Genomic DNA, 15,254 nt, shown 5'->3' on the forward strand with positions numbered 1-15,254 from the left:
GGGAAGGGCTGGTTGGGTAGAGCAGAAATTGATTAATGGAATGAGAACAATTATGAATGGCACAAGCAGAGATAAAAAAATGCATTCAGAACGTCTTTAATCATGTAACACTAAAACTTCTTTACAGTGTCATGGCAATCTACACTTCACCATCTGCTCAAATTTGGTTCTGCCCCCATTTTTCAAATACAGAATAAAAATGACATTTTAAAACAGAACACATGGCTGCTTCTACAAGACTTCACTGTTCAAGTGATTATTTTTTGCCTGTTAGTCTTGTATAGACTCCTTAAATCAACATAATTCTTTCCATAAGAATTGTAAAAGATAAAGCTCTCTCCTTCATACCCTCAGACCTTCGTTACATGGTTAGGTGTGCCTTCTGCTTTAGGATGGCAGCTTTTCTTCCAGGCTCAGTATGCACCCCAGAAATGGAAAGCTGGGGGTGGGGGGGAAATAATGAGTTACTTTAGGAGTTATCTGAGTGTATTAAAGTTGAGAGGTTAGCTAGAAAGATTATATTTGGGGCAGAAGGATGCAACAAGCATCCACCAGGGCTTTGGAAGATATTCTGCACTACATTACACACGGAGGGATTTTGTTATGGACCATCAAAGAAACTGTTGCCACGAAAGACAGAAGAGACAATCTTCCCAGTGGAATTAATAGTGCCTTCGCTGTCCGAGCTGGACTCCGAGTCACTGCTCCCCGAGTAGGCGCCCAGGCCAGGCAGGATCCCAATGCACACGGCTGCTGAGGGACAATGCACTGTGGAGCCTCCCACTGAGCTGCTTCCCAAGGGAACACAGGAGGGTTTTTCTGCAAGAGAGAAACCTCAGTCAGAAAAGAGAGTGCAGAAAAGGGCTTTCAATCAATCCAGGAACCACCATGTGTCACTCACCTGCTTTTCCCACATAAGCGGCGGATGATTTCGGGATTTAATTGAAGCATAAGGCAGCTTTATGCTGTAATAAAGCCATTCTGACAGGAAGGACTTGCTACCTCAGGAGATTTTTTTTCTACTCATCGCTAGTTTAAGCCCAGCTCTATGCTGGCATTACAGATTTTTTATTCTAAAGTTGTCAGTTTGATGCTTGTCAAGTACCAAACCCACTAAACAAGAATAAATGGCTCTGCTTTGAGTAACTGAGTATTTTTTTTGCAATATAACAGCATAGTTGAGAAAAACTTTTATTCCATCGTTCTGCTAGCCAACATCTCCCATCTTCCATGGCTAATTAATTATTTCTGCTGTTCTGAAAGTTTACTGAACAGAAGGAGATTCAGGAAGCGCCTTGGGTTGTCGTTACACAATTGCAGCTCACCCGATTTGTGTCAGAGTATCTTGACAGAAAGTCAATTGCAGCCCTGACAGCTAAAGCTGAAACACAATTTTTATTCTAGTTCCCCACAATTTTCTGAAACAAATTCATTTCAGGATGGACCAAATCACTTCAGAGCATGAAGCTGAAATGGATGTATACAAATACATCCAATGCTGCTGTGAAGAGGAAGGGGACGATCTGTTCTCCATGTCTCTTGCCCACAGAACAAGCATTAGGGTTGAAATGCACCTAAGGAGACTTCCATCAGTTATCAGGTTAAATTCTTTGAGATTAAATCAGTTAAGTGTTAGAATAAACTCTCTAAGGAAGGTGCACAGTCTTTATCTGTGGAGACTTAAGAGGAGCTTAGACAAACATCTGTCAGAACTGGTTTAGGCAGGGGACATCCTGATAACCCACAGAGGTTCCCTGCAGCCCTATTTTCCATGAAGGCTGTCAGCACTCACACTTAGCATTTCCACTGCTTTAAAAGAGAACATGCCAACCAAACTCTGTGCTGTCTTGCCCAGTGAAGGAACAGGAAGGCAAAACCTCTATGAGATTTAACCCCAAGTCAATTGCTGCTCAGTGACAGACACACATCTTCCCACATGCAGAAGTTGGGACATACCTTGATTCTTTTCGTCATGGTCAGTGTCTAGTTTCAACCTCTTCACACTGTTACCACCATCTGAACTGTGGAAAAAATAAGAAAGTGTCTTGTCTTAAGTGGTCTTGGCAACCACTTAATTACTGTGAAGTCATTGCTACATCTTTGCCTCAAATGCTGCAGCAAATGCCAGCAAGGTCCCCTGATGACCATCACCACTTCCACCGCCAGTAACTGAGGCTCCTTGGGGAACATGTGGGATCCAAGGAAGCATCAACATCTACACTACGTATCATTTGTTAAGCTGGGAAAGGAACACGCCTCATGGAGTCGTAGTCAAACCCCTTGCACAGCAACCCAGAGCTGCCTATTCAGCAGGATGTGCCCCACAGGAGACTGGGAATGACTACCTGAGCTTCAGGCACCCACATGACCACAGCCTGGCACATGTGGATGATTACCACGCTTGCTGGTGCTAACATCCATGGCTTTTCCCTTCCAGGGCTTCCTTCCCCTCCTTCAAGCATCTAGAGAGCCTGTTCTAAAACATCTAGAAATCTTGCACCCAGTACGCCCAGACAGTTTTATAGCAATTTACACAGCTGCAGTGTCTAGAAAAGTCCTTTTTTGGGTCCAAAGTGGCACTGGGAGAAAGGAGCATGGCTTGGACTTCTGACTGTTCAGAGCTTTCATAGCTCTCCCCTGTCACTGCTCAGATTCCCCCCCCTGCTCCTGCATGTTCCCAATTCTAAGCCATCAACATAAATAAATGCTTCCCAGATTCAGCTGTGATGAACTGATGAAGCATGAGCATTATTATGCATTAACTCTTTTCTGTCCCTATCAGAACACGCAGTACAGATGAAAGGTTACTCTGTGCAGAGAGTTTTTAATAGTAATACATCCTTTACAGGAAATTACAAAGCTCAGGGAGCAGATGTTGAGCTCACACTACACTTGCTTTGGGCCACTTTGCAATAAAAGATAAGATGGCAAAAATAGAAGACTGCAAAGCAAGTCTGCAATGGCACTGACATGTCAGTTAAGATGCTCTCTTTAAACAGATGCCATCTGCAGACTTTAGAAGTACCATTAAGCACATGCCAGCTCCTTTTCTACATCCTACTGGGTTAAGTACTAGTAGTTACAAGACAAAAACAACATTATTGGCTGCTTGTTATCAGCTCAGGGTTTTTCTTCTCTGCCTTCTCAAAACCCAAACTATCACCCAACCCCACAGACATTAGGTGGTGGAAGTACTCACTTCAGTTTTCAGACACGCAATTACTGCTGTACTGGGAGCTAAACATCACCCTACAAGTTAAGCTTCTAAATTAATCTTGCATTCTCTGAGACAATTTGAACACACTGAATTTTGAGATGTCAGTAATCATTTTAAGTATTAGATGATTCATCTGTGGGAAATAAGTCAGGTTCCACATGCCTGGTTTCTCCATAACCTGTAGCACACCAGCAGCTGTGTTTGCAGGCCAAGATCAAAGCAGCAAACACATCACAAACCCAGCTGCCACCTCCCTGGGGTGGAAAGGGTGTTGATGTATCAGTGCAAACCACTGAGGAACACGGCAAGTTTCTCTGATGTCCTCAGGACCAAACTGTCACACAAAGCTCCTCTCTTGTAACCCCATGCTGTCCTGAGCAGAGATTAAAACAATCCATTTTTAACACAGGTAAAATTGGCTGATAAATTAGGCAACCTGAATGAAATTGCATTTGTGAGGTGACACTGATATCTACAAACAGAGACATAAAATAGATTCCCTCGATCCCCAAGCAGGATTGCCCAAGCCTGGCACTCTAAAATGAAGAGTCTACCCACTTGCTTTACACACGCTTATCTATTTGAATTGCTTCATGTTTTTCCCCACAGTTTGTGAGAGCCTATAGAAACAAGACTGGTCTTTTCTTATACCTTCCCCCTTTTTTCTTTAGGGCTAAGGTTTACACCTCACTCTCTGGAGGCAGTTTTGGCCTGCCTCCCTTTACACTGCTAACTGGGTTCCGTTCCTCATGAATTTATAGAGGTGTGAAACTAACCTTCTGTGTTTCACAGCTCCTGCCAACAGCTTTGCCTGAGAAAATTTGTTCTTGTTTTCCACTGACTTCATGGGCAATTTCTTCTCAGTTTCCTTCTTTGGGTCCATACTGACTCCCACTTTAGTGAGAGTGCTGTGAATTAAGGGTTAAGGATCAACTGGGAAGGAACGGGGAGAACAGACATTTCCTCCCTGATATATTTAGCCAGCTCTGCTGACAGCAGTGACTGAAGTTCATTCACATATTCTATCAAAATAAATTTATTTGTAATGACATCTAGCTGGTACCCTCGGCCAAAATAGAAGATACTTCACCCTCTGGGGTCAGAGCTCTGTCAGGTATCAGGGCCAGCTCTCCCATCCTGAAGATGTCCAGGCAGAAGCCTAGGAGCTGCTGTTCAGAAGCCAGAAAGGTGTAACACAAGACACTCAGCATCCATAAACATATCCACCATGCTTCCTTTTCCTAAAGGCCTTAGAAAAGCAAAAAAGGTCAGGCTGGATCAAAATGAACAAACCAAACAGGCAATGCAGTACTTCCCCTTCCACGGGGATCAACACATTTGTAATTCAAATTTGCTGCTCCACACTCTAATCCTTACCAGAAAAGCTAAGTAGCAATATGTGCACTCACTTCCACTCCTCGAATCATCTTTTTGCTGAGCCCAGCAGATTTCAGCCTAGCAAGACAGAACAGTTCCATTTTTTTGGGTTTGGTCTTTAGCACTCTACCTTTTCAGCTCATCTCTCTGTAAGGGCCACAAGGCTGTAACTGCTAGTCCAAGCACCAACCCCAAGAGGAAGGAGACAGACTGGTTAAGGGGGAACGTGGTCCAAGATTCACCCAAAAAGACTGCAACTGCACAGAAAAGCTGAGTAGATTTAAACAGTGTTAGCAAGGTGGAATGAAGCTGAAACCTATAATGAAGTAGAGAAGCTTAAGCAGGTTTTCAGATGGGATAAGAAGGAGCTGGGTCTGTTTATTACTAGGGCACACTCTACACACACTGAACACGTCTCCTTATGGCAGCATCTGATAACAATGTCCAGCTGTATCTGATGAAGGGGATCTGTCAAAGACCCTGTTTGTAGATGAGATGCCAGGAGAGTCACACAAAATTCTGCAAAAATTTTAACTGCACAGGCAAAGGCAAATTAACCTGTTTAAAAGCATGTTTAAAAGCATGTTTATAAAGTCAAATCTAGTATTCTAACAGTTTCTCCTCCGACTACAATTCCACAAACTGGAGTTTCACAGGTGCCCCAGTCAATGCAGACATATATTGGACAGTGAATTTCACATTGACGGCCCATATATTTGAAGCCATAGCTTTTTTCCCCACTGAACATTTACAAATCAAAAACTCTTAGACTTTGCTTTCAAATGACACACTCAGTCTCCAATCACTTTACAGTCAGGAACATTCAGATGCCATTTCTTATTTGATTTTCCTAAGGATAAAGCAGTAACCCAGACTGCTCCTCACTTCAAGAGAAAGTCTTCTCAGCCCAAACCACTGTTCAATTTTATCTATTTTTGAGATGGCACAGGAGTGCCATCCTGTGGCTGTCCAGAGCCATCTGAAAGCTCCTTGCACCGAACACGGTTTGATGTTGCCACACAATTCTTCCACACGCTGCAGTGTTCAACTTCCACATTTAGGTCCATTACCTTGTTATATTCTAAACCTGGCTAAGGAACTCAAAGGCTTTTCTTTTAAAAGATACCAAATTACAGGCTTTAGCTTCCATCCAGGGTGGCATTCTCCTAAAACTCCTCAACTAGAAAGGCACAGCACATTTTTAGTAGGTATTTTATACATCCTGCTGTCATTAGCAAATGAAATGCTATATCCAGCCAAGAAGTGTTCCCTCTGAGGAAGGCAACATTAGAAATAAACCTCTCAATCTTAAATATCAACTGCACTAAACAAGCTGTCCTTCAGTAAAGCCAGCTTCTTGGAGGGGAACTGTTCCTACATTTAGGTAGCAGTGAAGACAAGATGATCTTGTTCGCAAATACTTCTTGGAAATGGCTTAAAAAAAAATTGTAAATCTTTATCTGGACAGTGGGGTCTGGATAGGGTAAGGAACAAATGTAGTTGTTCATGCAGGAGAAAGAAAAATTCCTATTCATCCATGCATATGAATCTCTTATGCTCAAGAGTACATTAAAATATTCCAAGGCATATTTATCCTGAAGATGTGTAATTTTGTGATTGTTCAACCCGAAAAATTAAGGAAAAGAAAATCTCTGTACTTGAATATTATGCAGTTTTTACCATGAAATTCATGCCTCTGGGTAGCTTAAATTAGATGCTATACCAGGAAAAAGAGCAAATAATGAAACCCATTGGGTTGACATTCCTCTTATTAATTTGGAAGAGCACTTAAACAGTACCTAGAGATGCAGCACATTTACCTAGTACACAATTTTTTTGTAACAGGTTTTGTTACTGCAGTGATAAACCATTAGTAACAAACTGCAGAAGCAAAAAACACTTTTGCATTTCAGAACACCACCAAAAGTTTCAAACAATTAATTTTGCTCCGAGGCTGCTTGAAATATTATTGTTAAATAAAAAGAACTTTAAAAAGGAAATTAAATGGGTAACATTTCTGATTTTCGCATGAGATGAGGTGACTACAAAACATTCTCCCTTCCTCCACCCCATCAGCAATAAGTTCTACAGTTTAATTTTTACAGCAAGACTTCGGATTCAGAGCCACCAATATTGCTAAGACTGAGGTAAGATGGCCTGAACATCTTGATCAGGCCATTCAGGGATCTGGGCGTTATGTGGCTAATTCAAGGCAACTCAAGATTCCCTCGGGGCTGGTATGGTTCACTCCAGATGTACGTGACATAACGAGAGCTGTCAGCTGCTCCCACAGCCCAATCTTACACTGCACAACCCTGGATCAGCCAGCCCCGCGAGCAACCATCACTGAAACTAAATATATCCCACGAATACCCCATTACTAGATCCAGCAAATCACGAAAATACTCCAAATGCATAAACTAACTGCAGCCTATTTCTGAAGTTAAAAAATTGCATCAGCTTTTTCATAAACGTATTCCTGAGCTAATTGAGATGCTCTTCACAGGACACACGCTCCAAATAGTAAATCATTGACTAACACAAGGTAAGACCAATCTCTATAGTATCAGCACTATTCAATTTTATTTGCTGACTGGTTTTGGTCACCTCCTTGTGTCCACAAACTCTTTCATTTATACTAAAGCTTCCCTGAGAACTTGTGTCTTGTTCACCCATGACTCAAAAGCAATAGAGACAAAGAAACCATCAGATTCTGCATAGGTTCAGTAAACGTCAAAAAAGCAGTATTTTGATAAGCACAGAAATTCTCAAATCATTCCAACCTCCCTTGACTGGCACTAATTAGAGAGAAAAAACATCCTATATGATTTTCCAGCATATCTTCAAGAAAATTAGGCATTTAACAGCAAAGCCAAACTGTCCTGCTCTTAGTCCTGCCTACAAGTGTGTATTACCCAAAGGAGCCAAGTCTCCATGGGCTTCTCCCAGAAGAAAGTCAGCACATATGCACAGATGTATTTAATTTCTCATCCTGCAAGTATCAGCAAGGGAGAAAGTATCTAATACTTCAAGAAGAGTAACAGAGAGAGCAATTCAAACATTATTTCAAACAGGTATGTTAAAATCAGGCAATATACAAAAAAAAAAAAAATTGTATTGTATACAAATACAAAAATTATTATTTAATTTTCCCTAAGAAGACAAAAGGAAAATATTAGAGATAAGACGCTGGTTTTTCTTTGTGTTCTCATTCTCTTTTTAGTGATGGTATATCATGACCCCAGTAACAGAAAAAAACCAAACCACAACCAAAGCCCAAAACAATGGAGAGGGGAGAAGGAAAGAAAAATACCAAAAAAGTGGGAGTTGAGGGGGGAATATCAAACATTGCAGTGGTCAATCAAAGCTACAATGAAACCATTAAACTTTGAAAGTATATCATTATACACGTTCTGTAAAGTAGTTTTATAAAAAGAATGTCAACTGACAGAACAAACTCCAGCCCATTCTTACCCTCCTCTAGGTAACCACCAGCCATTTTAGTGCAAAGGATATTCTGTATTCATTTAGTTCTTTCAGCTCTTCTTCCCTTCGTTGCTTTTCTAGTAGCTCTTGCTGCCGAGAAACCTCATCAAGGAAATGCGTCTCATCTTCATCTAAGCCTCTTACCATATTTTCTGAATAAAGAAAAAAGAAATTTGTTGTTTTGGTTTCAGACACCAAGTCTAAGTCTGTCTCCTCAGAATGTTCTTCAACCAACCAATAACCTAAAAAAACCACATTACTTCTTCCCTCAGAAATCTTGCCTCAAAATAGGAAGTACATTTTCTAGAGCAAACAATTAGTAGCTAATTAGTTTTAACACCTGTTCAAAAAAAAAAAAAGTAGAAGCAAGACAACTCCTAATGTCCAAATAAAAACAAATTTTTTCTAAACATGCTATCCTACTTTAAGGAAAGTACATGAAGCAGGAAGGTCTTTTATTTCCTGTTCTGCAAATGTTCAGCGTCTCTTGAGCACACAATTTAATTAGAATGACAATAAACAGTGTGTTTTAGAAAGACCAAATCTTGCTGTTTGTAGTCACCATTAGAAATCTTAGCCCAAACATCACCTTTAGTCTTCATTAAAGTTGAATTCCATCTGAGGATTTTTAGGCTTTTACATGAAGTCACCATATTTTTAACCTCCACCCACATAGGCAAGCCCCAGTCACTTTAAGGGCATTAAATTATCATTTACACTGATAATTAGCAAGCTTGTGTCTTTGACAGAAAAGCTCTGGAAATCAATTATTATTTGAGGTTACTTTATAAAAGCCAATCCCTGCTCCTTCCAACTCACGCAGAGCTCATTCATAAATCTTTAAACAGTAACTTGTAGCACTCACTACTACTGCTGAGGGCCCCCTCAGAGAGCAGAAGTAGCTAAACTTGGGACATTTTTTGAAGCGAGTGACATGAATTAATTTTATTTTCTGCCTGCCTCATCTGCAAACTAAGAGGAGCAGCCACTGAGGTCCTTTGAGCTGAGGTTTTATTGAGGTTCCCTCCTAGGCACGCTGCAGTAGGTTTTGCTCTCCAGGTTAGCTGGTATCTAATATTCTGCTGTGGTTGCCTTAAAAGCAGAAGTGGGTTTACTTCTCAGGGCTGCTTCCCATTCCAGTACTTGGTTACCAAAGCAAAGGTGTTGCAGATCTAGTATAACTGGGCAAGAAAAACTATTAATTTAGACAGTTATTAGAATCCCTTCCCATTCAGGCTGACAGCAGTCAGGTTTTGGGTGGCTCCTTGGACAAGAATTGCTTAGTCATGTCACCAAAAATGACTGGGATCAAAAGTTTACTGAAGTTAACTGTAAACTCTCCAGTTGGAAAGAATCCTGTAGGCCCAGTTGGAGACTTTAATGCATTAATGCTGCTATCTGTATTTTCCATTCTTCAAAGGGCTTTTCTATAAAACCAGAAATTCAAACATCAAGAGAAATTAGGTTCCCATTTCACTAGAAGAGTCAAACATCTACTTTTGAAGAATCAAAACAACGTAAATTTACTTCTTCCAAATCATAATCTTAACTCTCAAATCACTTTCAGTCAAATAATTATGGCTTGAAAATGTAATAGCTGCTCTAACAGGATTTCTTTAATTGATTCAAGCAGCTGAGTTAAAGCATGAGTTCAATAGTCACAAAACCACAATACACTTCCACTTTTCCATGAATTGCTATCAAGTTTGGTTGGTTTTTGTTTGATTTGATTTGATTTTACATGCAATATAAGCCTAGTATTCAACACTTTACAGGAATGCAGCTTTGTAACTGCAAACACCTTTTGAGTTTTGCACGTGTGCAGTGCTGCCTCAGTATCCAGAACGCATTCCTTTAAGAATCCAGGATTTCAATAATACTCTCCTGAAGCCTTTGTTTCCCTCTCAGAGAGGGAGACAAGACACACAGATATGTCCTTTTGTCAGAAGTTGTGCATGCAACACATGCAGTTTGCTGCTGGTGCTTACTGAATTTAAATTGCTCCTCAAACTCCTGCTGCTTCTTTTCTCTCTGTTCCTGGAGCCTTTCATACAACGACCGTGGGTCATATGCCTCCTCTGGGCATTCTGAAAGGAACAAATCAGGATGGGAGACCATACGTTAGAAACACTCCGTTTCTTCATGTAAAAACCTTTTGAAATTATAGAATACAAGCCATTCCTTTTTATTTCTATTTCCCACAAAAGTGAAATATTCTCAGATCTTCTTCCTGTAATTATTAAAATTTATCCCATACCTTTTGGATCCTCAGGTTTTCGGACCTTTTCCCATTCCTCTTGCCTTCTCTTTCGTCGCTCCTCTAGCTCTGCTTCAGATACAAACCTCTTGTTAATCACAAGGTCAGCAGTACCATCTCCTCCATCCATTGTGGAATAGTGTCTCCTAAAAACACAATATGAAAGATATCAGGAGTCTGATTATGCTTTCCAATGAGTGAAACATTACTGAACATCCTGAAAAACAGACCTGCTGCCCTTAAAATAACTTCAGTTCTCTAAAGAACACTTCATAGTAAGCACTGAGACACCAACTCACTGTATAACTGCTAAGACTAATAAGCATCATCTATTACTCCTCCTTTACTCTTTTTCATTATTACATCTTTCCTGCTAGTTTTCTACCTCTGTTTTTCTGAAAGTCGTATTTTAATGGATTTACTTTGCTTAAATAAATACTAAAAATCACCTACACTCCCATTCTTTTATTTCTGTTCTTCCACGTCTCTGTTCGGAAGAGAAATAAAGTGAGAGCAAAACATCAAATCCCAAGTTCTTTTTGCCCAACCTATGGAAATTTGAGAAAGCTTGCCTGTTTTCAGTTGTTGAATGCATGTATTTATAAGTGATTAATAGTGAGATTTCAGAAATTAGCAACTGTTCTGGTTTTGGCTGGGACAGAATTAAGCTTCTTAGCAGATAGTACAGCTCTGTGGTTTGGATTTAGTGTGACAGTAAAATTGATAACACTTGCAGTTTTAGTTGTTGCTCAGTAATGCTCTAAGCCAGGACTCCTCAGTGTCTCATGCTCTGACAGTGAGGAGCTACACAAGAAGCCAGGAGGGAGCATGGCCAGGACAGCTGTCCCGAACTGGCCAAAGGGATATTCCATAGAACCGTGCCCAGTATATAAACTGGGGGGAGCTGGCTGGGATTTGCTGATCACTCTTCAAGAACAGGCTGGGTACAGGTGAGCAAGAACAAGAACAAGAACAGGTGGTGAGCAACTATATTGAGAATCATTTGCTTGTCTTGGGTTTACTCCTCTGTCTCCTCTTCACTGCTGTTACTATTGTTAGTTTATAATCAATACTATTAGTATTAATACTGTATTTATTTTGTTTCCATTATCAAACTGTTCTGATCTCAACCCCTGACATTTATTTCTCCCTGTCCTCCTCCCTGATGAGGCAGGGCAGGGAGGGAGCAACTCTGAGGTGCTCAATAGCAACTCATCTCTCCAGCCTCAGAAACCTCCTGCAGCTCCCTGCAGCCCCAGGGAGAGCTGAGCTGGGACAGGCTGTGCTCGGGGCTGTCGGGGTTACCTGGAGTTCAACCAGTGAGTGAGAGAGGGAATTCCCCAAGGCTAAAACAGAGCTTGGGTTAGAGAATGAGCAGCACTTCCCCTGAAGAGAGCACAGCCCCTTCCCACACAGTGCAGCCACCCTCTGCTTCAAGATTTCAATACGAGGTGCAGGGTGAAGATGTTCCAAGTAGTCGACTTAACAAGGAGACTTGTCTTGACACCCATAAGCCCAGGATGAAACGAACTGCTTCTGTAAGTCTAGGCATCTCCTTTCAGAATTATTCTGCCAGCTCCATGCTACGCAATAAAGCCCTAATGCCTGCTTTTGTTTCAAGCCTGTACATCAAAACTGTACACAGAAGTACAACACGAACACAACCAACAGAGCTTTTCATTTAAAGACATACTAACGTAACTTTTTTCTGTTTTATTATCTCCCTGATATAACTGCAGCAAGTTAAGGACTACAGATGACTGCTCACAGCTCTGCCAAGCACTATTAATTTGGGATCTCACCCTGTCTGCATTTCAGCACGGAAGAGATCCCAGAACAGTTGCTCTTCCAAGGAGGAAGGGATGCAGTAGCCCAAGTAAGGGAAGAAACCTGTTTATCATCCTTCCTTCATACCACAAGGAATCACTCCTGCAGGCAGTCGGGAAATCCTTACAAAAACTGATACTTTTATGGGATATCATTTCTAACAAAAAAGAAAAAATTGAGGTCTCAGGAGAAATCCAGGTTAGAGCACTGGACAAATTTTTGTTACAGCAGGATGCATTCTGAAGGTGGGTGTTATCAAAAGAAGTTAAGACAAAAGGATTCTCTTAATAGTAGGCGACAGGAAGGACAGATCTAGGGCTGGTGATTTTCTCTTTTTTTAACTTTTCTTTCTTTTTTAATATCTAACCAAAAAATCCACCTTAAGACAAGTCCACTTTCCAGACAGCATGGAACACTCGCTCTTTGAGTGTAATTTCTGAAGGTGGTTCAAGCTGGAAACCTACAGAGAAGATAAAAATTGAATCTCACTGCTGAGTACAGGTCCTGATCACAAGGGAGCTTTCCTATCCAAGTGCTGCCTAAACGACATAATTTATTTCTCCACTTGTGTCATCTCAACCCATATACTTAGGGAGGAAACAAAAGGTTCCAATACAGTGGTGAGAGACAGTAATAAAACCAAACTGAGAGAGAGGGATTCTACGAGAACATAGTATCCTCTGGGGACTAAAGCCTTCAGCAGTAAACCACCTGGATCAGTCAGTTCACTTAGTATATTTTAAGATACATGAAGTGGATTAGGGTTTAATTATGGCCTGAGATGCAGCAATGGTGTTTTCAATACTGTCCTGAAAACTCGTGTCTGATACTGACAACCCCATCTTGGGGCACAGGGATGTGGGAGGAAAAAAACCCATCAAGCAGCATCATACTAAAGTTCGCTTACACTTACAAAGTTTGCTAACTTGCTATATTCTTTGCCCTCTCACATCTGAAGCAAACACACACAAACCAGACCCAACAAAAAACATGTACTTGGCAACTTTCCCCTGTTTATCTGTGTTTTCGTCTGGTGACTGTATTCTAGGGCTATGCTGTCACTGCAAATGACAGAAGTTTGTCACAGCTGCAGACTGCAGGGTTTTACACTACCAGATGGTAACACCCCCAGAATCAAAAAACCTCCCAAACTTTACAGCCCTTGCCACCACCTAGGCTCGAACATATGTAGAGCAGCGACGGTGTCTTGGGTACCCGTGTGCAGCTTCCAATACATTCAGCCCCCATTAAATAACAAAGATTACTTTACCTACTCATTTCATCAACCCACCATTGAACCAACTCGGGCAGCGCTCCCCGCACCCCCGCAGCACATCAAATATCGCGCTGCGTGCCGAGCCCGGAGCCGCCCCGGAGACGGAGGGCATTAATCGCTCCCCATCAGCTGAACCCGCCCCCGGGCCCCGCTTCCTGCGGTGTCCGCGGAGCTCAATGCGGGGAACCCTCCTGGGCGTGCCGGGCTCGGGCTGCTCCGAGCCCTCACTGCGACCTCTTCTCCCCACCTTCCCTCCAGCCCCTCGTCCCGGGAGCGGCCCCCGGCCCACCGCGCGCGCAGGGCCCAGGCCCGGCCCCCTTCATCCCTGCACCCAAAGGGCCCCGCGGCCCGGCCACGGCCGCTTTCCTCGCCCCCGGGCGCTTTCCCCGGTCCCGCCGCCCCGGGCCCGCCCCCGGCACGTACCGCGGCCCCTCACAGCGAGCGGCACCGCCGGGCCCGCAGCGCCGCCATTGACCCCGCTTCCCTCCGCCGGCCGCCCCGCCCCTTCCGCCCGCCACAGCCAACCGAGAGAGCCCTTCCTCCGGCGGCCCCGCCCCCGCGGCAGCCAATCCCCGCCACACTTACGGCAGGCAGAGCGGCGCGCGGAGGGGACGGGGGTTGGCTGACGGGAGGACGTCACGGAGACCCCGAGCCGCGATTGGGCGAAGCTCTCGTGCCGGGGGCGGGGCCGAGGGCGGGGCGGGTCGCCCGGGAGACGGCGGGGGGCGGGGCCGCGGGGCGGGCGGGGCCTGGGCCCGGGGCGGGGCCGCGCCGTGAGTCGCCTCCATCTTTCGGCACAAAGGAGCGGCGGCAGCGCCGGGCCGGGGCCGGTTAGGGGCGGAGGGCGCGCGGTTCGCGGCGGCCCCGCTGCGCTCCCGGCGGGGCTGCGCGGAGCTGAGGTGAGGCAGGGCGGGCGCGGCCCGGCGGGCGGATGCTGCGGGGCTGGGGTGGAGCGGGGCGCGCATTGGGCTCGGGGAAGGGACAGCGCCGGGCTGGGCGCTGGTGGCCCCCGTGCCGGCCGTGCGTTAATGAGCGAAGGCACCGTGCTTACCCCAACCCGCTCTCCGCTTCCCTGGGGGCCGCCGGGGCAGGTGCAGGTTGGGGCGGGGGCCGGGCCAGCGCAGCCCCCCCGGCCCCAGGCAGCGGCCCGGGGTCCCGTCGGCTCTGGTGGCTGATGCAGCTGCCCCCCAGAGATTGTAGCAACCCCCCGGCTGCCTCTCCGGGGCCACCGGTACCTCTCCTCCCGGGGGGGGGCAACCAGCGCGAAGAGGCGGGTGGCCGAGGTGCAGCCCCCGGGTGGCCGAGGTGCAGCCCCCGGGCTCGCTGAGCTCTCCCGGAGGCCCCGGAGCTGGGCAGAGCTGAGCTCGCGTGTGGAGTTGGGAGCTCGGTAAAGAAAGCGGCAAACGGTGAATGAAAGGTGGGTTTGGCGAGCTGGGGCGCCCCGAGTCCGGCGCTGCTCAGGGCCGGGAGGGGTTGGAAGTTCCTAACGGCGCCTCCCGGGTGCGGGGAGAGCTCCCGGGTGCTCGTATGACTTGCAAAACAAGGGCTTGGCTATAGCGGTTTTGGTGTGCGAGGGGCAAAATGACATCGAATCGCGGAATCGCAGACTCGACGTGCTGCCCTGGCAGCTCGGAAACACGACAGTGTTCTTGAGCCCTTGAATATTGTTACATGAATGTGAGGAGTCAGAATCCTGAAAACTATTTCTCGCTCTCAGTGTAAGAGTATTTATGCAGAGCGAGTTTTCTGTCTTTACAGAGGAGGTATGAAGGTGTGGAGCAGGCCACTCGTTTACCTGTATCTTTTGTTTTGCA

At 44.7% G+C, this 15,254-nt stretch overlaps 2 protein-coding genes across 4 annotated transcripts in view; one reads left to right on the forward strand and one right to left on the reverse strand.

The window, feature by feature from the left end:
* Window positions 1-80: 80 nt before the first annotated feature.
* On the reverse strand, window positions 81-13,952 carry PSME3IP1 (proteasome activator subunit 3 interacting protein 1). Of its 2 annotated transcripts, XM_042027227.1 has the most exons (7): window positions 13,864-13,952; window positions 10,338-10,483; window positions 10,069-10,167; window positions 8,111-8,232; window positions 3,994-4,127; window positions 1,957-2,021; window positions 81-819 (listed from the first exon to the last, which is right to left on the reverse strand). In XM_042027227.1, exons 2-7 carry the CDS (start codon window positions 10,465-10,467, stop codon window positions 602-604), a joined length of 768 nt encoding a protein of 255 aa, XP_041883161.1. In that variant the 5' UTR covers window positions 10,468-10,483; window positions 13,864-13,952; the 3' UTR covers window positions 81-601. The 2 variants fall into 2 exon arrangements, with proteins under 2 accessions (XP_041883161.1, XP_041883162.1); XM_042027228.1 differs by lacking the exon at window positions 10,069-10,167 and having other exon boundaries at window positions 13,864-13,947.
* Window positions 13,953-14,233: 281 nt separating this feature from the next.
* The window catches only part of RSPRY1 (ring finger and SPRY domain containing 1), a 35,864-nt gene continuing 34,843 nt past the window's right edge, over window positions 14,234-15,254 (forward strand). Inside the window, exon 1 of one of the 2 annotated variants that reach the window (XM_042027229.1) lies at window positions 14,234-14,339. The gene's annotated coding sequence lies outside the window, so the exon portion shown is untranslated. The remainder of the gene's footprint in view (window positions 14,340-15,254) is intronic. The other variant, XM_042027230.1, reaches the window with a different exon arrangement.

This window comes from Corvus kubaryi, unplaced genomic scaffold (assembly GCF_017639235.1).
Source record: "Corvus kubaryi isolate FWS band 111438036 unplaced genomic scaffold, C.kubaryi_AGA036_p1.0 37300, whole genome shotgun sequence".
NCBI classification, from domain to species: domain Eukaryota; kingdom Metazoa; phylum Chordata; class Aves; order Passeriformes; family Corvidae; genus Corvus; species Corvus kubaryi.